This window comes from Eumetopias jubatus, unplaced genomic scaffold, assembly GCF_037043125.1.
Source record: "Eumetopias jubatus isolate StellerSeaLion01/CBP00866 unplaced genomic scaffold, mEumJub1_p1.0 scaffold_1, whole genome shotgun sequence".
Lineage (NCBI taxonomy): Eukaryota > Metazoa > Chordata > Mammalia > Carnivora > Otariidae > Eumetopias > Eumetopias jubatus.
The window spans coordinates 68,546,892-68,569,908 of record NW_028274807.1 but is presented as its reverse complement, the minus strand read 5'-3'; the positions used below and the strand labels follow the sequence as shown (position 1 = coordinate 68,569,908).

General features: G+C 47.1%; 1 protein-coding gene across 10 annotated transcripts in view; it reads right to left on the bottom strand.

Annotated features, from left to right (window-relative positions):
- The window catches only part of KALRN (kalirin RhoGEF kinase), a 694,375-nt gene that overhangs the window by 251,858 nt on the left and 419,500 nt on the right, over positions 1–23,017 (bottom strand). For all 10 annotated transcript variants that reach the window (XM_088024799.1, XM_088024801.1, XM_088024804.1 and 7 more), the window contains 6 exons: positions 19,741–19,833; positions 15,400–15,511; positions 13,769–13,959; positions 13,231–13,332; positions 11,292–11,434; positions 8,124–8,226 (listed from right to left, as the gene is read on the bottom strand). In XM_088024799.1, coding sequence (XP_087880925.1) covers positions 8,124–8,226; positions 11,292–11,434; positions 13,231–13,332; positions 13,769–13,959; positions 15,400–15,511; positions 19,741–19,833 — 744 coding nt within the window. The remainder of the gene's footprint in view (positions 1–8,123; positions 8,227–11,291; positions 11,435–13,230; positions 13,333–13,768; positions 13,960–15,399; positions 15,512–19,740; positions 19,834–23,017) is intronic.

Genomic DNA, 23,017 nt, shown 5'->3' with positions numbered 1-23,017 from the left:
ATATTCATTTCCAGCAACATTTCTGCTTGAATTTTCTAAAAGAGTTAATTTCCGTGCCAGCCAGGATGGCTTACCACCAGACACCATACTCCTGGTGTCACTTCTAGTTGCCCACGAGCTCAACTTGCTAAGAGCAGTATTTCTCATAGCCTGTTTCCCCTACCATTGGCTTTATTTATTTTCTTAAAGATTTTATTTATTTATTTGAGAGAGAGAGCAGAGCAAGAGAGAGAGCACAAGAGTCGGGGAGGAGGGGCAGAAAGAGAGTGAGAAGCAGGATCCCCACTTGAGCAGGGAGCCCAACGTGAGGCTTGATCCCAGGACCCTGGGATCACAACCTGAGCTGAAGGCAGACACTTAAACAACTGAGCCACCCAGGCACCCCTACCATTAGCTTTAATAAGGCATTCACAGTCATTTTGTTCTATGCTAAAAGAACCTTTTAACTGACACAGGAGAAAGAAAAGGTAAGTGGTATGCTGAGAGGTCTGTGCAGAATATGCCAGTAAAATCCTTGCTCTGAGAGCCGCCACTTCTCTCTCTGCCCTTGGCCCCCCAACCTGTGCCATCTCCCCACTCATGCCCCTCCTCCCGAGCAGTATGTGTCCGGCGAGAGGCATACTCACTTGGGTCTTGTTTGCCTTGAACTGTCGCCAGCTAATCCACTTTAGCATCTTGGCTTGCTCTCAAATTTGCTTTTTCCTTCCACCGAGATTTTTAAAAAACAGAGTTCATATTTATGCTGGGCTGCGGCAGGACTCACTGCTCCCAGGCAGCTTGGAGGCAGGGATCAGCCTTGTCACAACTCAGTGCTCGCTGCCAAGCTCTCAGAGGCCAACCAAGAAGTTGCCTTGAGAGGCCTGAAGACTCTGTCTAGGGTAGAATCCCTCTCCCACCAAGGCCACTCTATGAGTCACAAGTTCTTGGTATCAAAGAGTCTGACAGGCATTCATACTTGGGAAGTTATCTTTCCCTGCTCTGCCCCATGCCAGCCCTGGAGGTGCTTGACGGCTCTGGAACCACCCTGTAATTTCCTTGGGTCATCACAGATTGGCACGGGCCAGGGCAGGGGGGTGCAGAGGCTGTGGGAGAAGGGGTAACAGTAGTGTTTCGTTTTGCTTTCAAGGTTCTAAAAGTTAAACGATCAGGGTTGCTACAAAAGTACTATGTTTTTAACCCAATTTAACAGGCAGGAGATTAAGCTGAGGTTCAGTCCCAGGTCTGCCATTAACTAACGGGTTTGTGATTCTGAGCAAGTCACTTTGTTTCTTTTAAACGTGTCCATGAAGGCAGAGGGATAGATGACCTGTATAGTTCCTTTCTTCCCTTAGCTTCTGTTTCCAAGGTCCAAACTCACCCCTACTCAGATCTGGCCTGTAGCCACCCCTGCAGCTACCACACATAGATCTAATCTACCAGCAAATCACCATTTGCAGTTTCCCGATTTCTGTGACCAATCCCTGGACCCTGCGCCTCTAGAACTGAGGAGATGCCTTGCGGCTGCCATGCTCCAAACATCCTGAGAGCACTTCTGGGCCTCTTTGCAATTGGCCCATGTGCAGCACGCGACTCGTGGGCTACTGTTGCTTATGAAACGCATTTGCTTTTCCAGATGATCGGCACTTTAAAAAGAGGGTCTCTCAAGGGAGGTTTTAAAGCTATGGAGTAAAAATCAAAATATTAGGTAAAATAATGCCATCGTGATTTTGCCCCGTGAACCCAGGTTGAGTTTTCCAGAAAAGTGGATTTCACAGCCGTTGGTCATAGGCAATAGCTGGAAGCCAGTCATTCATTTGAGGAACTTTTCATTTAGAGGAAAACCTGCAACCTCAACTCCTCGCACTTTATCAGTTTGTTCCAAAAAGCCAGCACGTTGGTACTGTGCTGAACGCCGCTCAGAAGAGGATGGAGCAGTGTTTCTGGGGGGAAGCAGGAAAATCCCCTGCTGGACTTTGCCCACCAATGCCTGTCTTCCCCCCTGCTCAGATCCCCCCCTCTGTCCACCACAGGAACTGAACTAGGAACAAAAGCTATTTTCAGACCTAGTCCTGGGCTTGGGTTATTCAGAACACTCGGGGGAAAGCCACGATTTGCACTTAAAATTTGAAAGTGGAGATGGTATTTTTCCCACTTTGGAGTGACGAGTGAGTCCTTGAAAAGAATCAGGATGCCTCTACCTAGGATTCATATGGCAATTCTGACCCACTGCACTGTTGAGGTGGGGTGTGACTGAGTCTCAGGACCGCTTTGCTGATAAAGTCAAGTTTAGATTTCTGATACATCCTCTCCAAACCCTGGTAACTGGAAGTACCATTATGTACTCTTCTCATTTGTTCAGGGGTTAGAAAGTGTTTTGTTACTAGATAGGAAGTAACATGAATCTCTCCCTATAAAGAACTATTTTAGGGCTCTCAGCCCCACTGAGACAAAGGGGAGAGTAGCAGAAGTGCTGAGGGATCTTCCCATCACATTTTCTGTTGCTTTTCGTAGAATGCATTTAATGGGCTGGATCTCCAGCAGGTGGTTCATCTGCTCCGGCACCACAGCTAAATCTAACGAGCTGTCACAACTGCATTTTGGACACTCAGCCTTGGGTGGACCATCTTGATGGTTTTTAAGAATTTGTCAAGCAAAGAATATTATTACCTTGTGTGAACTAACAGGATGTTTATTAGTCCTGACACTGCTGAGTCTCCACATTTCCAGATGTCTGGTTATCTCTTCAGTGCCAAACCCAGTGATCTGTGGGTCCTTAACACTCTAGGAAGCATGTTGTCCATTTTCTCGCATGGGAGTGCCCGGCAGTAACCCAGACGGGGACCCATCACATGTCTCCTCTGCTCCAGACACTCTTTCATGCAGAATCATTGCATCACAGCAGGGGCTGAGCCCTCACCAATGCACCAGTGGTAGGGGCTGGGCCCTCACCAATGCACCTTCAAGTGCTGAACCTTCTCTGACTACAGCCCTTACACCTAGTGGCTTGCTAAGTGCTCTCAAGATGTAGGCGTCAGGATTACCAAATTCTGATAAACCAGATGAGGCTCTAGGGAAATCTATTCTTAGAAGGCTCCTGCAGTCAGGCTGTGCCACACTTGTTACAGGTATCATCTGTAGGCATCCTTTGACTTTCCCCTTAGTTGGGCCCTCACTGTCTCTAAACTGACCCTTCCTTACCAATCACTGAAACAAAATTTTGGCTATGACCCACTGATTTGACTGTATGGCTGAAAAACAATATATTAAGTTAGATCCTGAAATCTCCAGGCTTCTTCATACATTTCCCTGTCCCCCTTTGGCACATTGCCATTATCAGCCCACCTTGTATCTTAGATCACATTAGCTTGTTACTGAAATTCTTCATTTAAAACAGTCAGCCCTGGGATGTTCCAGGAGCATTTATTTTGCCTTTACAATTTTTACAGAGAATAGCATCTGCAACTCAATTTCACTTTGACTTCCCTGTCTCCAGCCTAGACATGTCTAGAAATAGACATGTTTTGATGGAGAGATACTCTCCTAGTATCTCCTAGTAGATACTACTAGGATGGATTTGTAATATTCAATTCAATAAGCATTTATTGAGCGTCCCAGCATGCCTACCCTAAACAGTAAATAGATAGATGCACAGGGACAGCACAGTGCAGGTGGCCACTTCTGTACCATTAGCTGGAAATTATTCGGCAGACATCCATCATGTTAAACAAGATACTTCTTCACTGCCACCTCATTACTCAGGCTCACTTCACCGGAATTCTATAACTCTGTATTTCTTTGAAGTATGGTTACAAAGTCCCACCGCTTGGTAATGCACATACAGGCAAAACACTCTCTACAGTGCCCAGAAGAGCAGGAGCATATTTTTGGACAAGAAGAGAAAAGGGCTCAAAGCGCAATCAAACAAAGCAAGCACACCCATCTGCCTTTACAGCAATAAGACTTTTGCACGGGACAGGTACAGTTAGAACTTAACTATGCAGAACCATTGAGGGTTAAACCAAAGCAATTTGGGAGAAAGTGATTAATGCTATTTCCTGAAGCACCCTTGCTGGTTTTGTCAGCATTTAGTGAAGAACTAACAATATTAGACTGATTCCTCATCATAGGAGGATTTACAATGCAAGGAAGCAACCCCAGATCCTCCGCTGTAGAGAAAAGGGGCCGGGCATTGGTCTTCTGCCCTCAATCCTGTCTTTTTAGCAAGAATTTGGATGAAGCCACAGAAGTATGTTTATCTGATAATGCTGGGAGATGCGGCTGACATGCTGGACAAAAAAATAACTTATATTCAAAATATGCTAGAATGCTGGGATGGAACTAAACAGGAGAAAATCTAATAGATACAAAGTATCCCAACACTCAGCTTATTAAATGAGCTGTGCAACCAGGGCAGCCAGTGCAAGCAGGCATGGAAAGTTTATGAGCCAACACTGAATACCACTACTAGACACATGTACCAGGGAGGAAACTAGGCAGAGTAGCCCTGGAACAAGAAGCTGAATGTGTATTAGTTAGATCACATCTGTAGGATCATGTACCATTCTGGAAGCCCCACTTCATTTCGATCATTCCACACTGAAGGAAATCCAGAGGAAGGCAGCCAGGGTATGGGTAGGGCATGAAAATACATTAATACAAGAAACAGCTGGAGAAACTGAGGACTTCTAGACAGAAGATTAGGAGAGAAGACAACCATCTTCAAATATCTCAAGCCCAGGGGTTGCCACCAGCCCAAGATGGTACAACTTGAGGATTAAAATGAATACCTAACAGTAATGGATTATAATCCATTAACTAGTAAAATAACCCATGAGCCAATGCTAACAGTAAATATCTAAGCCTTAGATCCTAAGGGCTAGCAAATGGAAAGAGGAGTAGATTTGCTCTGTTTATAGACAGGTAAGTTGAAGCTACCTCCCTTTAGGTGTAGTATGGAAAAGAATCTGCTGTCAGTTAGCTAATGAAGGAAGAGGGCAGAACTCTACTCAAGAAGTAGATCCTCACAGTTTGTGAAATAATTGTGTACTCTTATTCAGAGCATCTAAACTTTTGTTTTCCCTCCAATAGTCGTGGGAAATTAACCCTTACTGAATGTCTAACAGGTGCCAAGTAAATGTGCTTGTCTTACAGATAGGGAAATTAAGGCGCAATAACTCACACAACAGGACACAGAGGGTAACCACCAGAGCTGGGATTTGAACCTGGGTGTGTCCAAACTCCTTCCACCCCACCACAGCACACAAAACACACAAAAGGTGATTGGAGAGGTACCTGAGGGCCCTGAAGCTGTGGTTCTTTAATGGTTACATTTTCCTCATCTACCCAGCATAGCACTGCCACTGTTCTATTCTTCTAGATTAGAAGACAAAGACTGGGGTCTTTTCTAGAAACCCATTGTTAACATGACCCTGATCCCTGTGGAGGGACTCTGCCCTATTCCCTCCCCACAGCTGCCCCTCTTTGCCCTTCTCTTGAATGTGGTTCGGTTTCCTGAATCAGTCCATTTTTGTTATCTTGCTCTTCTTCAGAGTCTGTTCACCCGACCACCTGGAAAGCAACAGAGACCAGTCTCCTGGCTTTCTGGTACAGTTAGGGGAAAATTTAACACTGTTGATACATCTCTGAACTCAAAGATACCACTTACTGGTTTGTCTGACGAAGGGGAGTGTAGGTGAAGGAGGGCACATGGCTGTCCTGTTATCACTGTTCTGTGTCAGAAGAGTAAGAACATTCTAAATTATAGTATGTGGTCACAGATAGGCCCTCTGTTTTATTCTGAAAGTGTGACTACTTCTAGGTGATTCTTCAGGGTTCCTGTATAAAACACAGAATCTCCCATCATCCCCAGACCCACTGCCCATGTTTCCCAGGGCCTGAGAAGGGAGTTGGGGGTTCGTGTTCCCAACAAGCCAGGTTCTCCAGCTGACAATTGCTTTCTGCTTGGAGGTAAGGAAACTTCGAGGCTTCTTGAGCATATTTAAAAATACAATGTTTGTATATCTGGCTGCTTTCCGACCTGCTGTTTTAGCTGCCTCCTGATACTGGAATTTCCTGAGATCAGGGACTGTGTTCCCTCTGTTCATTCATCCCACAAGCCTTTCCTGAGCATCTGTGTGTGCTGCGGGCCAGGGACAGCAGTGAAGCAGACAGACAACCTTGCCCTCATCAAGGCTTAACGGCCTGACTAGAGAGACACACACCGAACGAGAATTACACAAATAAGGATTCACATTCAACAAATAACCCACATCTCTCTACAGTATCCAGCACAGAGCTAGGGCATGTGGTGGGTGCTTTTTCAAGAATATGTGACTGATGTTTTTGTGGAATGTGCAGAAAGACTGACCAGCTGAGTTCATCTTAGCATTGGGAGTACAACGCCTTGACCTTTGGAGTGAAAGAAAAAACATGACAGTGAAGCAGAATGACCTGGGTGCTAGTTCCTGCTTTTCCACGAACTACCAGAATTTTCCTGGGTGAGTTACTCAATCTTTCTAGGCCTCAGTTTCCTTATTTATAGAATAATATGTAAGTAACCAGGATTCTTCATGAATTGTGACATGCCTGCCATCGGAAGTGTTCTAATCTCACTTACCTTGCCAGAAGACAAGGAATGGCTGGAGCCGAAGACAAGACAAATGGCTCTGGCACAGGGGTCTGTGTCTAAGTCAGGGCTGTGGGAAGATGCAGTAGCAGCTGGAAGGGATGGATCCCCTGGACCTTGAAACTAAGAGCCTCTCTCAGACCATGGGAAATGCTGCATTTTGCTTCCCACCCACTGACTGTTTAAAAAGAAACACTCATTCATAGGATATTCTAGGTTACATTTCTAAACAACAGATCAGAGGAGAAAGGAAAGTACAGGAATAGTTTTCTTTGTATGTTTTTACAAGTGGAAAAAAACAATTTTCCGTCCACTCTGATAGTCAAAAATGGCCTAGAAACTTGAAGGCAGGATGTCATACAGAATTACCTTGAATGTTCTTGAATACTAGTCTAGAGCATGACTTAGCACCATGATCTTGGAAGGTCTGGGGGGGCACAGTCTTTTTTTTTTTTTTTTTTATCCCAGTAAGAAAAAAAATTAGGAAAAATCCTAATGAATTCAGATCATCTTCAAAAAAAAACCCCATAACATAGAAAACAAAAATGAAGCAAGGACACAGTCTGTTGCCTGAGGCTGAAGGACTAGACCAACACACTAGGTCTTGATAGACTAGGGCCAAATCATCTTTGGAATTCCATCCCTTCATTCATAAAATCGCTAACATGCAGCAAAAGATCATCTCATACTCGTTGATCCTGAGGTAAGCAAATGAGAGTAGAGCTGGAGACAAAAATCTTCCCATTCCTGCCAAATTTAGACAGCTGAATTCTTCCCCTGGCTTGAACAAATACACTGGGTCTTCGCTAATCCTTTCTTGTACTCTCCTTCAGAACTCCTACCTTCTGCTTACTTGCTCCAAAATATAATAGACCAAGTGACCAGGCTTTCTCGGAAAGACTACTACATCCCTCCAAGCTGCTTCCCACACCACTTCTTGGTCCTCTGCCCCTCAGGAACTAAGCCCCGATACTCTGGCCAGAGGAGGGCATCCTCTCCACTGGTGCCCCTTCAGAGAAGAGGTCCCTACCAACCAGCATCTCTGTGGCCATTTGCCAAATCATTGGTCTTGGTCTAACTTTAGATGAGCCTATTCAATCATTATAAATATAAGCCAGTCACAGCCACTAAGGTCTCAGGAAACTATCCCAGCCTCAGCCCCTGAGGTCCAGCTAGCCAGGAGGCAGAGCCACCCAAGCAGCCCAGGCGGGGTATCTCCGGAGGACAGGAGACCCAGACCTTCTCACCCTTCACCCTTGCCACGTCCTCGTCACTTCTGCTAAACTCCCATGACAGGAGGGGTCTGGCTGGTCACCTGGTCTTCTATCCACTCAGACGACATCTCCACACAGTGACATACCTACTCCAGCCCTGTTCTTTCCACTTCGGCTGGCACAAAGAGACAACTGACTCCTGAGGTTGGGCTCCATAGTGGGAGAAATTCCTCTGGGGTAATTCTCCAGGGGTGGTGAAGCCAACAAGAAGTCTTAGGGGAAGGAAGGTTGGGACACTGTCCTACCTTGTCACTGTCCACTGTATTCTGAGAGGTCCTGGAGGCGATGGAGATGGTATCTGGCTGGCTGCTCCCATCTCCCTGGCTGTCAACATCCTCCACTCCATCCCTGCAGGCAGAAGAGAAAAAAAAAAACAGGGGTGGGGGTGGGGGGAACCACTGTGGGTTTAGAGCACACAAGGATTTCCAGCTGGTCTGGCAGAGCAGAGCCTCAGCACTTTCTAGCAGGGATTTGTCTAAAATTATCCCACTAAAGAGAGCAGCCCTATGTGATTTTCAAAGATGTCACCTCTTGTACTTAAAAAGCACACAATCCCTATATATCAGCTGATAACTGAGCACGAAATGGCCCCTCCACAACTCCTCTGGCCCACGGTGCAGAGGAGGTGATGATTTATTTATTTTTTTACTGGGAATGGGTCTACAATAGGCAGTTAGAAGAGGTCCACCCTACTTAGAACTTAGGCTTCTACCCAGCTGACTGGGTGATCCCCGACAACCCCAGAGTTCAAGGTATTCAAATAGTTTTTCTGCATGCTGAGGGAGGATGGGGGTTAGTTTATAGCTGGCCTATAAAGAAAACAGAACTGAGAAGATTTTTTTTTTTTGACTTGTATTTCTTCTGTTCAAGAAAATAATGTGAGATGTTTCCTCCAGGTGAGATTATCTCTGGGAAGTTGCTGATGTTGGATGCTCACCTCCTGGGTATGGAAGAAGAGAGCATTTCCTTCATTTTGGTGGGTCTTGTGGATCTCGTGCCTGTTTATGATGACTTCGTATCAACACAGAAGGCCAAGGCACCATCTCAAAGACCCCAGATTGCACAGCAGCTTTCTGAGTCATGTGTGCTCTTGAGCATCTGGTGAAGTAATCTCCTGAGGGTGCTCCTGACATCTGGAGCCCTTCCTGGGTCGCTAGACCATATAGCTGTCCCACTCACATGTCCCTTCAATTCTCCAGTGTGAGAATTAGGTCTCAATCCTGCACTGAACCCACAGCCAGGGCCAAGGGGGATTAGATGCCTGGGAACTGGTGAAGGCTGAATGGTCCGTGTCAGGAAAAACTGAAGGAGATGTGGGCCAGGACTCGGATAAATGAGCACCAAGAGTGTCAGCTCTTCCCATGGAGGCTTATGAAAGTCTCACCCCTGATGCTGCTTCTGGAGAGATAATGGCATTGGGAACTTGCTGCCCGAGGATGACACCATGTGGGCAAAATGCCCCATGTACAAAGTCGCCTCACAGAGTCTCAACAATTACAGTCTGGTGTATGTGGACATGTGTGTGCAGGTGGGCATGCATGTGATACACAGGTATATACACAGTATCTCCTAGTCTTACAAAGGGTCTTCTCCTACCTAGAATGCTTCTAGGTCAACTGCCTTCTTACCACCACTTGTCGGGGTGGGAAATGCCAACTTATTTTAATAATATAAGCCACACATTCGTAGGAAGGAAGATCTGCTGTAAAACGAAATTATGTGATGCATTTTAAAACCAAGAATAAAGGACTTTTAACGTACTGAGCCACCTGGGTGCTCAAGAATAAAGGACTTTTAGATCATCTGCTGTTTTAGATACCTGGGCCGCTGCTCCCCACCATTTGCCTACAGTTGAGGGTTGGCAGTACTTTGTGCTTCCCACCCTCTAGCCCATTGCGGGCCCTTCTGGTGCACTGCAGATAAAGCCAGGTCTGGGGGATGTGGGGAGCCCATCCAGGAGTGGGGGTGGTGCTCTCCAAGCCAATTCACTCCTCCGTAAACTCTGTCCCTGCCTCCTGGGAGCCAAGCTAATGAAATGACAGACAGCCTGACTGTTCTCTGCAGACTCTGCCCAGGGTTTTCACTCTCTTATTTCAGGACAATGACTGAAAAACGGTGGGAGGCATTTCCAAGAAAGGTCCATCTCATGTTCTACGGATGTCCAGACCCTACTACTGAGAGAAAAAGGGGCTCTATCACAGAGACACTTGAGCCAACCACACCTGAATATCCATTCTTTCCTGCATGCTGCTGGACATTGAGTTCTTAGAACATTTCCTCTCTATCTTCTTTATTAGAGTAGGGGCTTCCTGCAGCAGGGCAGGTCCCTGGTGCTAAACTAAGTCTGCCCCTTCCCTGGATTCTGGACATGGGTAACTGAAATCAAAATAACCCCTCCTCCAATACAGCTCTAATTTTTCCTTCCAGCACTGAGAGGTGACCTTATCCTGGCCACGCAGGTCTTGGGGCTTCTGGCTCATGGAGGTATCTCTCCCTACCTTGGTCACACTCTTCTGGCTATCACCTCCCTTTGTACTAATGCTGCTACTCTGCAGGTCCTCAGGTCCATGTATCCTGGTTGGCACCAGAAGGTCAACTAGATCTTTGGGATTTACTCCATTCATGAATAGTGGAGGAAGGCGAGCCTATTACCACCAGCGACCACCACCCCCAGAACTTTGTTTTTTTCCCAAGGTTAACATGATGTTTTTTATATGCTCTCGTTTGAAGTGCCCGCTAAGAGAGTCATTGTAGGTGACTGTCACCTGGAGATTTGAGAAACAGGAAGCTTTCCATCGGTGTAGGGCAACTGGGATTCGGAAGGGCCCAAAGAGGTGAAGATACAAAAAATCAGTCCCCTTCTGCCCAGTCACCTTGCTTATCTCAGATAACTGAAGGTGAGGACTTGGGGGTTACAGAAGAGCTGCAGTGATAACCCCACCACCCCATCCCCCTGCCATTACCATATACAAAACTCCTTTACTGTCTCCTCAGTCCACTAATGGCCTACCTTCCTCTCAAAGCCTTCTCTGTGCTCATCTAAAGTCCCCTCTCAGTGAATTTTTACAGCATTCACTGTCCCCATGGGTGGCACTGGTTCTTCTAGTCTAACTGTTCCACGTGTGAGATACAACTGTTAGACGGTTCTAGAGGGCAGGGGCTCATCGTGCACTTCCCTTTCTCAGAGCATCTAGCAGCGTCTGTGAAATAAGAGGTGCTCGATGCAGCCCTGCTGAATGTAACTGGCAGGAACTGGTGAGATGCTCAGAGAGGAGATTCCTCATCTTAGACAGGGCTTCATGGAGAGGGTTGCCAACTGCGGAGCACACCGCCCCTGTGGGAGCAGAGGGCGACCCCACTCCCGCTCCTGGAGCACATGAGGCAGTGCGTTGTGGGGGAGAGATGCTGGTTACCTCTTACTATTGTTCCTCTGTTTGGCTGGTGTTTTGGGGAGCTGAATTGGCTCCTTTAAAGCTCCTTTCAGGTGAATGATCCTTTCTTGAATCACCTCTCGAATGTTCTTGATCCACTCTTGCTTGGTTTCTATGTTGGAGGCCTGGGGTGCCACAGAGAGAAAGAGTAAACACCCCATCTCCCTTTGCCCTGCCAAAACAGTTCTCAGTCCTCCTCCTGCAGGCTTAACCCATTATTGTCAAGGACACCAAATGTTTGAGGAACTCATTTCTCATTCTACACGCATGACTCTTCAATCCCAGGGACACACTGCTTCAACTCCTAGAATGGGGCTAAGACCTCAATACTCAATGTAGACTTGTACAGAAGTGATTTTCAAAGTATTTAATACTCTGTGTGGCACTGACCAATACTGACATCTGCCCTGGGGTGCCTGGGTGGCTTAGTTGGTTGAGTGTCTGTCTGCCTTTGGCTCGGGTCATGATTCCGGGGTCCTGGGATCAAGCCCCGTGTCAGGATCCCTGCTCAGTGGGAGTCTGCTTCTCTCTCTCCTTCTGCCCCTCCCCGCTGCTTATGCTCTCTCTCTCTTTCTTGCTCTCTCTCTCTCTCAAATAAATAAGTAAATTAAGTAAGTAAGTAAGTAAGTAAGTAAATAAATATCTTTAAAAAAATACTGCCATCCGCCTTGGGGCTGGAGCATATGTAGAGGTCCCCTGCTGGGCCAGGAATGAACACATCAATTGCTAGATGCTGGGGAGTACTGGGAGGGGTAGCAAGGGATATTTGAAGGCAGTGGCTATTTACCAAGTGGTACAGATCCACGTCAGCATGTTCAACTCCTCGTATGGCTACATACATAGGTTTGTGCTGCCTCAAAGTCAGGGCTGGGCTTTTAGCCTTGTAAACACGTTCATTGAAGGTACTTCTACCATTTCATGAACATCCTATTTGTCTTTGTGGAATTGTTTTCAGGTAATTCTGTCTCATGGCAGGTGGAGCTAGGCTGGCAATTCAGAGGGAACAAGTGTGAAGCATTTGTCAGGGTTGGGCCATCTCTTCCTTGGTGGCAGCCACCCCAATAAGCAGATGACTGGTAGGAGCCCCATCTGCAGGACCCCTTCCCAGTTAGATGCATGTTACCACAAGCCCCAAGCCCCAGGCTGCATGTGCCTGGAGAGCTGGAATGACTCCTTAAGGCTGTCATCTAGTGAAAGGCCCTTTCTTAGCACCCTTTCAATCAACATAGTTGCCACGTTAGTGTGATTTACTAGAGCTCTAGAATGTAAGTTTCTGGAGGACAAGGTCCATCTCTCCTGCGTAGCTAGAAGCAGCACTGAGCAGAATACCTGCTGTGTAGAAGGTGTTCAAGAAAAAGTATTGAATGAATGTGGAGCAAATCAAGGTAGCTTTTGTCAAAAGGTCAGTTGTTCTTGCCCTTGAAGGGGACATATGGACAGAAGATATTTAAGTGGGCCCTGCTGAGACGGCCCAGCAGGCTGCTCCCTGCCTCCCTACCGCTAGGTACGCATGAGCGGAGGGACTTAGGAGACCACTGGTCTTCGAGGTTTTTTTTTTTTTTTAAGATTTATTTATTTATTTGTCAGAGAGAACACAGCAGAGGGAGAAGCAAGCAGAGGAAGAGGGAGAAGCAGGCTCCCCACTGAGCAGGGAGCCCGATGTGGGACTTGATCCCAGAACCCTGGGATCGTGACCTGAGCCGAAGGCAGACGCTTAACCGACTGAGCCACCCAGGCGCCCCTGGCCTTTGAGATTTCAAGTCTACTTCCATGATAGAACTTGCTTTTTAATACCCATGGGATACTGCCCTCCCCGAGGAGTCTCCAGGCCCCCGCTTTCAGGAAGAACATGCTGCAGCCCTCTGCCCTCCACTTACTACCCGCAACCTTGGGCAAGTGCCCAGCGGAGAGCAGTACTTACTTTCAGCACTGTTTTATTGTCTGAGGAGGGGGTGCGCCCAGACCACAAGGCGAATTTGCAGGGATCACCTTCTACGTGCTCGGTCACACCCAGCTCTGAGGTCTGTAGACAGGAAATGCCTGTGAGAGGCGGGGAAGGGGAGGGCAGTGGGGAACTCAGGGCTGGGGTGGGAAAGGGAAAGGCAACAAAGAGGAGAGGACCGAGGGAGGGGCTTCTGTCAATCAAACTTCAACAGCATGGATGCTTTGTTCAGCTACCGGGATGGAAGGACCTGCAGGTGCCTGCCAGATTAGCAGGTGGCAGGGAGGGAGGGTGAAGAGGGAGGCGCTAAAAGCAGACAGCAAGAAGACCGGTGAACTCTAAGATGCAGAAGTGGGAGTCGAGGGGGGCAGCTTTCCAAATAGGAGGCATTTTCATTTGTCCAGGATGGTTTTGGTGTGGTGCCAGGGGAGAGATGAGCTGAGTGTTTAAGAGCCCTTTCTGCCCGAGGGCTCTATGACAACAGGGGGACTTGTCTTACCCCACCTGCCCCACCTACCAGTAGCTTGTTCTTGTAAACATATTTCGTGTGTCCTGAAGAGTCTTTGATCTCCTTGCTAAAAACCAAGGAGATCTCAAAGAGGAACAGGTGCCGCTCCCGCCCCTTCCGGATCAGCGACTTTGGGTCCCACACTTGGAAGGCATCCTGGAGAATCAGCTCTCCCTGCACATCCAGGTTCTCGTCGAACCCTGAAAGACACCCGTTTCCACCCCATGGAGTTTCTCTGGTGCCACGTGGGTGCCACATTCCACTCCCCACTTGGAAAGGCTTCCCTATGAGCCCCCCATTCCCACAATGTTGGCTCTCTGGGCTGATTCCTGAGACTCCTCAATACTTGAGGAGACAGTTCTAGGGAACAGTAAGCAGATCCCCCTTCCCACACCAGGTCTCCTACGCATAACCAGGATTAGTGGCATCTCCCCAAGGCCTGGGACCTCCTGCGAGGGCAAACCCTATGTCACCTTCTTCCTTATAGTCCCCCACCGACTCAGAGCACTGAGTGGGGCTGAGGACAAGCACTGCTGGATGGAGGAGTGCCCTTAACTCCACTTTATTTGTCCTTGCTTTATTTCTTAGATTCCATTCCTAGGCTCTTCCTTTTGACAGCTCCTGTACAGTGTGGTGCATGCACCTTCAACGGTTACATTTATTCCACTTTAAATTTTAACAGAGGTTCTGAAACTTAGTATGTGTAAGAATCACACAGATTCCTACCGACCCCTGACCCCTCAAGAGACTGGGATTCGGCAGGTGTGGGGTGGAGCCCAGGAATCTGCTCTTGGGACAAGCTCCCAGGTGTTGCTGTTGCTGGTCCGCAGACTGTACTCGGAGTAACTGGCTTCAGAATACAGGGCAGGGACAGGCTGGAGGAGAAGGTTTGCTTGCAGGGGAGAATACCCAGGGCTGGGGACAAGGATCAGGTGCAAACAGAAAAGAAAAGGGTAGAGAAATCGTGGCAAGAGGAATAGGTTCAGACGGCCAGGGCTCAGTCTGGAGAAGATCACCAGGGCTCCACTGCATGGAGAACTACGGCTTCCTCTGCTCAGGGTGACCCAGGAAGTGGTGAGACCAGACCAAGTCTTCTAGACAGAGGGTGGGGAACGGGGGAGGGGGGGTGATGACGGGACCTGGAGCCCGGAGGAGAAAACACAGCCCACAGGTCTGCACAGTTGCAACGGAGTACACTTCTGTCCCCCAACAGCTGTTTGCCAGCCCAGACTGGGATGCCGAGTCTGAGCTCCTCTAACAGTCCCGCCCCGGCATGGCTGATCTGCATATCTGTTCTGCAGTGGTAAGAGCACTTTATTGGAGTCTCACTCTACCGGGTCTCTGGGCCCCAATAACGCAGTTCCAGTGGACTACATGTGCTTGGGCAAAGTCCAACTTGGGCCTGGTCCTACCTGGTCCTACCTGGAGGCAGGTATTGGTCGAGCTGGCCCCCGTGGAGCTCCTCTCATACCTCCTAAGGACCAATGTCCTGAGGACCTATATCCTCAACTTGCCACTTCTCCTCTCTTCCAGCCTTGCCCCTTGCCTGACTTCATATAAGTTCTAGACCACGATACAAGCTCCCTGGTCTTAGAAAAGGAGGAGGCTCCCCTGGGGAGGCTGGGAGGACAGACAGCTACCTTCCAGCATGCTGACATGCATGGCATCATTGGCTTTCTTTGGGACACTGAGCATCACCTCCAGGCCATCCTTGAGCTCCCCCTTCCCTTCTTCACAGCAAGTTAAAAGTTCCTGGGGGGAAAAAGTCCAGACACAATTAGAACCATTTGTCCCAGCTTCCCTACCCTCCCACCACCTAACCCATCAAGGTGATTACAGAGCAGCTTCATTCTCTGTAAATGGATCCCTGTAAGCTATAAGGAAAGTGGGGTAGGATGTTATCGCCAAAGAATTCAACCACAATTTTTTCCCAGACTGAGCTTCCTCAGCTCAATCTAACCCAAGCTAACTCAATTCAACCCAACTCTCAAACGCCTGGCACTGTAAGTCAGCAACCTAGGGCATTCTCCGTCACTTGACTACCCTCCTAGAGAAGGAAGTACCCCTTGCAAAGCACACAAACAGAAGGTCAGTACTGTGGAATCACAAAGAGAAGACAAGAGGTGTGCAAAGAATGCACAGCACTCATATATCCCTGCACACCTATTGCTGGCACCGTGTTTATTTACATACTTCTGCTGCCTAAATGCTGCCTTCCACCACACTGGGAGCAACCTGGGGTTATAGACATTATAGGTTTACAGCATCTCGGAGTTATAAAATATTTTTAGATCGTATAAATCAGGAGTTCCTCACCTGGGACCAGTAGATGGGATTCTGGACTAGTCCTTTTTGAATCTTAAATCTAGACTCCAAGTCCAGTACTCCATCCTCCATGCCAACCACGTCCCCCACGACCAGCACCACACTAAGGCTTCCCAGAGCATGCCTTCTCTTACATTCTCGTTGAAGACTAGGTCATTATTATCTCCATAAAAGACATACAGTATCTGCTTGATGGAGAAAAGATAATTTTCAACTATCTTAAAAATTATAAGGACCATTTGAAATGATTTTCCCCAAGCCAGAGGAATGCTGGCTTTCATTTTTCCTGTGAAGGTTATTGTAAATTTTGCTCATTTTGATACTGAGAAGGAAACAGTTAAGCAACAGATCTGCAATCCATACTCTTTCCTTCTAGGGGGTAGGGGGAGGCAGGGGATGGGTGATGGGTAAGATGCACTTCCAGGAAAGAAAGAAGTTGACCAGATCAAATCTTGTAAACACGTTAATGTCAGACCTCCTGGCAAATAAACTAATGGTACTAGCTAGCAGGAGAGTCCTTATCTATGGAATGCTTCTAGTAGGATACATCTGGCCTAAGACTTCTTGTGGTAACAAAAACCTGAATCTGTGGCTTTAGGGGCATGGTTCCCTGCAAAATATCACAGATGCTATGCCACTATCTGAGTAAAAAGTTAGTATATTTCATACCAAAATGGTCTCTTTAGGGTAAATGATCTGATACAACATACGCCATTTAGAAGGTCTGTATGTTAGTCTGGGCCACAGCACATCCTGAGGCTCCAAGAAAGGACTTGGAGCTGTTGGTGGTCCTGGACTTCTCTGTGCTTTACCTCTGCCTTGGGATTATTTGTACCCTTGACATTAACAGTAAAGCTTTATACTTGGTAAGATATTTGATTAGTGAGTATCTGACATGAACATCCAATCCTTTGTGTCATCTCAGATACATTCCCATACGAAGAAGGAGCTTTGACTGTCCAAAGGAGAGGTGAACTGCCTCGAGCATGTTTGGGAGGCAGAAGTGATCAGTTCTCAGCTCTGTCCTTGGCTCCAGCCAGTGTAATGGCGTCATTGTTTAGAAAGTTGCATTTATTTCTACCAACCTGAAGTTCTCTGATTCTTCCCATCCCTTTCCTAATTTTAACCCTCCCGACTTTGTTCTCATATATTCTCAAAGGAATTTCTAGGCAGAAGCATAAGAGACAAATATGAAATATGATTCAGTGTGCAACAGAAAACACCAATTGGTTCGACCCCCCAAAGTAGTGTGGCAAGTCCACCAATCAGCCAGCAAAGCCAGTAAGTTCTTTTTGGGTCCTTGTTATAGTTGATATTAAGGAGAAGACTCCACATTTAATTTAGACTTCAAAAGGACAGCTGTAGCAGATTTACATGGAGAATATTGAACACCAACTGACATACAGTGTTTATTTTCATGCAACACCCAAAGTGAGGAACCCCAGAGGATACTAATAGTTAAATATCAATATATTTGGAATAAAACTGTCTTAAATGAGAAAATAAATCTCACATTATTTATTTATAGTAAAAGCTCAGCAAACTATTTTTCTTTTACTCAGCAGGTACTCTGCTACCAGTGCATTTATAAGTTCCAAATCACCTTAGTAAGTCTTTTCTCCCCAATAAAAATTTTACAACTTTGCCACAATCCAATTCCCACTACTTCATTTTTTTCCTTCTCAGTTAACTGCACAGTCGTCTCTTCCTAAGACACCCAATTACAGAATGAAGGCCTAGCGCCCACCCCTCCATCACCTAAAGCAAAACACAGGGCAGACTCTCCATCCTCCATGTTCTTCCCCTACCTGTGTCATAAAATTATCCTGGGAACCTCAGCCCCGTGGGATTCAAAGGGAGAGGTGAAAAGCTACAGGGGAATTGGATCTTACTTGGCTTAAGGTACTGGCAGTGTGGATGGGTGAGTCTCTATTTTGTTTTGCTTTTTAATTTACAGCCCCACTAATTCTTGAAAAGGCACTGGGATACTTAAAGGTAATGACCACACAAATGAATTTTAAAATATCTTCTGGTACAAGAAAAATCATGTAACAGGTCAAGCATTAAATGGGCTAGGGAAGGAGGGGATGATTGTACGCAGAAAAATGGGCCAAGGAGAAACTAGTAACAATACAGTAGTAGTTGTAACAGGACTCAATGCTAATTATCTGATAGTCAAAGGCAAAGAAGGAGCTAGAGCTCTTGTGATTTACAGGTAGAGGGCACACCAATGATTTCGGAGAGAACACCCATACCCCACTCTGAGATCTTATGAGAGTTTCTGTGAGTCTTTATACAAGGAACCTCAAAAAAACAAAGAGGACATCTTCAAAAGCAATTCTGCTAAAATAGCCAAGGTGCTCTGCACATTGTTACTTCTCACACAATGCCTCAGTAAAGGCCTAGGGCATGATGCCGTGTGGTAATTCTCTAAGGCATCCCTCCAGGGCTGGATGACTCGAGTGCTTGGAAGCAGAAGCCCAAAAAGTCTCTTCTTGGAGACAAGGAAAGAAGATGTTTGAAGGTGGAGCCAGAAGGATGGGGTGAACTAGTTCTTGCTCTGACCCAGAATGGGGAAGAGGTCCAGGGCACCGGCTGGCTGGTGACCCGCTCTTCTCATCATGGAACCATGCTGCTATGCAGGGAGACCCCAGGGGCCCGATGGGGGGGGCACTCCAGTGTGAGTCGAAACCTAGGTTTGAAACTAGACTGGTTTTCAGGTTTAGTCAAGTTAGAATATGTGAGATTCTGCAAGCATCTCTACACATGAGTTGAGTTTCAGCATATTTTCTCTGGAAATATACTACTTAGAACATGCCTCTCACTATCCGTATGTCCTTTGCATTTGAGAAGCCACCAAGCAAAGTATTCAAACTTAGGGAAAACTTTACCCTTATACCTTGAGAATTGATATGCATAGGGATTACATAACTGCTCATAGGATCGGTTTCCCAGGCTTTCTGTGGGGGAAATGTCATATTTTCAGATGGTGTCTCCCTCCTTAAGAAGAATCAGACCAAATTACTTAGTATTTCATATAGTTTGATTACTTGAAATTTAAAGAAAATATTTTGGAGAAAATCCAAATCTTTTGCTTGGCTCCAAAAGAACCCCTACCTAACATATGGATGGGATCCTCCAGACACAAGAGTACCACTGTGTTTTAATCTGCACGCTCAGAAACTTCATAGTCTTGACAAACAGAGATTAAGGCAATGGTAGGTGCCACCCTGGGCCTCTGTTGCCTATGTAGACTGGCATTGCCCTGAAGACCTTGACCCCTGGCCCTATCTGAAGCAGGGGCCACCGGGAGGAATCTGCCCTGGGGGTGGGGTGGGAAGGGCAAGTGAGGCTCCACATGTCATCCAGGGCCTGGGGTGGCAACTGCTCCAAGTTGGGCAGGTGTGGAGACAGTCACAACTAGTTCCTGCTCTCATTCTCCTCTGTCCCCACAACAAATAAGCACCCAGAATTTCACGGATAGGTCATGCAGTCTGGGAGCCCGCGAAGCCAGTGTGGGTTCATCTCTCTGAAGCTTTGCTCCGGGAGGAGGTGAGGTCTCGAGGTGGAAGCTGTCTCATCCTTGGGCAAAGCTGGGACTCCCTGGACCTGGTTGGTAGTGTGGGAGGGGGTGACACAGTGGGGAGGGGAGGTACCTTCAGGAGCAGTTGGTACTTGGTGATCCTCTGGACGGGCTTGATTAGGTAGGAAGAGATGGAGTTGGCCAGACCGTGCCGCTGCTGTATCTCCTGCGGGAGTGACAACGGGCACCATTACACACAGAGGGGCACGGGGGTGTGTGTGTGTGCGTGTGTGTGTGTGTGTGTGCGTGTGTGTGTGTGTGTGTGTGTGCGTGTGTGTTTGGGGAGGAAGTAGGCAAGGTGAGAAGAAAGAAGAAGAAAAAGGGTAGACAATTATGAGGAACTGTTCTTTGCTGGAGAGAGAAACAAGAGAGACCAAGATGAATGTATAAAGAGAAAAGAAGAGACGGCAAAAGGGGAGAGTAAAGCAGATCTGTGTGACAGAAATGGAAATGAAGAAGAACCGGGGAAAGGATAAAAGTGGAAAAAGGAAGCAAGGAGTTAAGTAGCAGACAGAAGGGTAAAGGAGAGGTGGTGGAGCCCAAGTAAGAGGGAATAAACCCAGAGCAGAGGCAATCACAGGGGACAGCAGGGCGATGAGAACAAGGGGAGGCAGAGAGCAGGGCTGGGAGGTCTACACTGATGGCTCCTGAGTTTTTATCCGCTTACAACAGCACAAGCGCGCATCTCCTTTCCACCCCCTTTCTCTCCAACTTAAACCCATGGAATCACCTCTGCATTCCCTGCAACTTCTTCCTGGTGACCCACGGCACCTCCCTCGTTCTTCAGGTCTCTCGAGATGGCAACCATGGGGTCACTGTTAGTTGTTTAACTTGTGTTATCCCTGGTCACAGGTCTTTCCTCTCCACCCTGTTCATGCCCAGGCTACAGCCATGACCTACAGCTGCTGTTTGTGCCTCTAGCCTCTTTTTAGTCCGTTCTCGATCCTGCCTCCAAAATGATCTTCCACTCCCCAAGGTGTAGGTGCTGTGAAAGGGTAGCAAGGGTCCATGTGGTTCCCTGCCTCAAGAACCTTCCACCCCAGGCCGCTGAGAACACTCACACACATAAAGTAGCAACAAAGGAGATGGAAGGTATTCCTGGCAAGAACAGAGAGGAATGGCTGGGCCAGGAATGGTGGAGGGTTTAGGAGAGATAAAGTCTTCCGCTGAGGTTTAGAAGATAGGTGGGGGAGGAGGGGGAAGTGGAGAAGGGCAAAGCTGGATGAATGGCATTCTATAAATGGAAAACATATTTAAAAAGTCCACAGGAAATAATCATTGTGGATTTAGGTGATAACGGGGACCATGCAGAATGGTACAGAGGATGCACACCTAGAGTCCAGAAAAAATGAAAAATACAGTTAGATAAGCAAAGTATATTTAGGTCATTGATGGGGTTAAGCTAGATGAAAAAAATCAGGATTTTGGTGGTGAGCTTCTTAACGGTAAAGTATTGTAGATCTTAAATAGAAGAAAAACATGGTGAAAGCACTCTTTCAGAGAGTCATATAAGCCTCATAGCAAGGGTGGAGGTTGGGAAATAGGGGCAGAGAGACCCGTTAGGAGGTTATGGGAAAATCCCAAGGGTGCAAACGTAGAGTTGCCATGTGATCTAGCAATTCTACTCCTAGGTATATGCCCAAGAGAAATGAAAACATATGACCTTACAAAAACTTAGATACAATGTTTATAGCAGTATTATTAATAATGATGAAAAAGTGACTACAACCCAAATGTCCATCAACTGATGAATGGAAGTACACGATGTGGTACACCTACATGGTGGAATATTATCAGGCCATGAAAAGGAGTGTAGTGCTGATGCATGCTATAACGTACATGGGGCCTGAGAGCGTCACACTGCGTGAAAAAAGTCACAAAAGAACCCATATTATATGATTCCATTTCTGTGAAATGTCTGAAATAGGTAAATCTATAGAGATAGAAAATAGATCACTGGTTGCTTCGGGCTAAGGAACAGGTGGGAGGTTGAGGAGGGGTGATGGCTAAAGGGTGTGGGTTGCCTTCTGACGTGGTGAAGATGTCCTACGATTGCCTGTAGGGGTGGTTGCGCCTTTCTGTGAATATATGAAAACCATAAGCTTGTTCACTTTAAATACACGTATAATCAATGGCTATATCTATCTGTATCTCTAGGTGTGTAACATGGGCTTGCCCCGAGCTAGGGTCAGTGAGGACAAAGCACTGGGAGGAATACAGGAAGCACTTTAAAGTCACCCAAGATAGGACTTGCTCTGTGGCCGTGGAGGAGGGTGGAGAGGAATTAAAACAATGATCGCATTCCTGCCAACCGTCCCAGAAAGTAGCAACTTTCTCGGTCCTCCGCCTCTTCCCTAGAGGTGTGCAGTTACAGCAGGACGTGTCCACAGATGACGGGCAATACAGCGGGCAGTGTGACTCTCTGGGCAAAGGAACATCGTGAGTTTCCCTGGGGGCTCTGGCAAGACAGCCCCGGTGGTAACACAGCCGATGGCCCTCCCTCTCTGCCAGCCATGGGAAGAGGCTGCATGCGGGGCAGTGAGGAAGGCCCTGCCTCTGGTGGCTAGGGCAGCCGAACCATGCTCACTAGTCACCAGAGCATCCAGTACCATGCCTCACAGCTCTTGCATCAGAGCTAGAAAATTCTGGATCGTGGCAACGTGCGCCCTTCTGGAGCTTCACTTTCTGTGTACTGTTCACAGTAATGGATACTAAAAGACAGCCTAATGAAGGGCTTGTCTCTTTTATACAACGAGGGCCTAGAGCAGATATTTTCTATCTGTAGAATTTAGGGAACACTTTCTGATGAAATGGGAAAAAGGTACAAATATTATGCGTTCTGGAAAGCTCTGGGAACAATCGGGAGGGTTTACTGCTCTCCCTTCCCACCTCTCTATGCTGAGCTCTAGGGACTCCTACCTAGTGGACTGTTTTCTCTGGTTTCCAGCGGCTCATCAGTCACTACATTGGAAGTGTGTGTGTGGGGGGGGAAGGGATAGGGTGCAAAATTTGGGGGATATCTAACTAGTCAAAGTCTAGAAATTGGCTAGAAACTGGGATATGATGAATATAGCACTGTATACTATGATGTGTACAAAATGAGCCAGGCAAATCATCAGCCAACCTCAAGGGGCCCACAGGTGGGAGGAGGTGTGCATAATAGAAGGGTACATTGTTAACCTGCCAAAAGGCAAATGGTTACAAATGATATAAGACAGATACAAAGTATAACACATGCCTAGAGAGAGGGAAGGATTCACGCAGGAAATATTTGACCTTTAAAGGATAGAAAGAATTCTGAAGAGTGGCTCTGTGTGTGTGTGTGTGTGTGTACACATACACAGAGGACA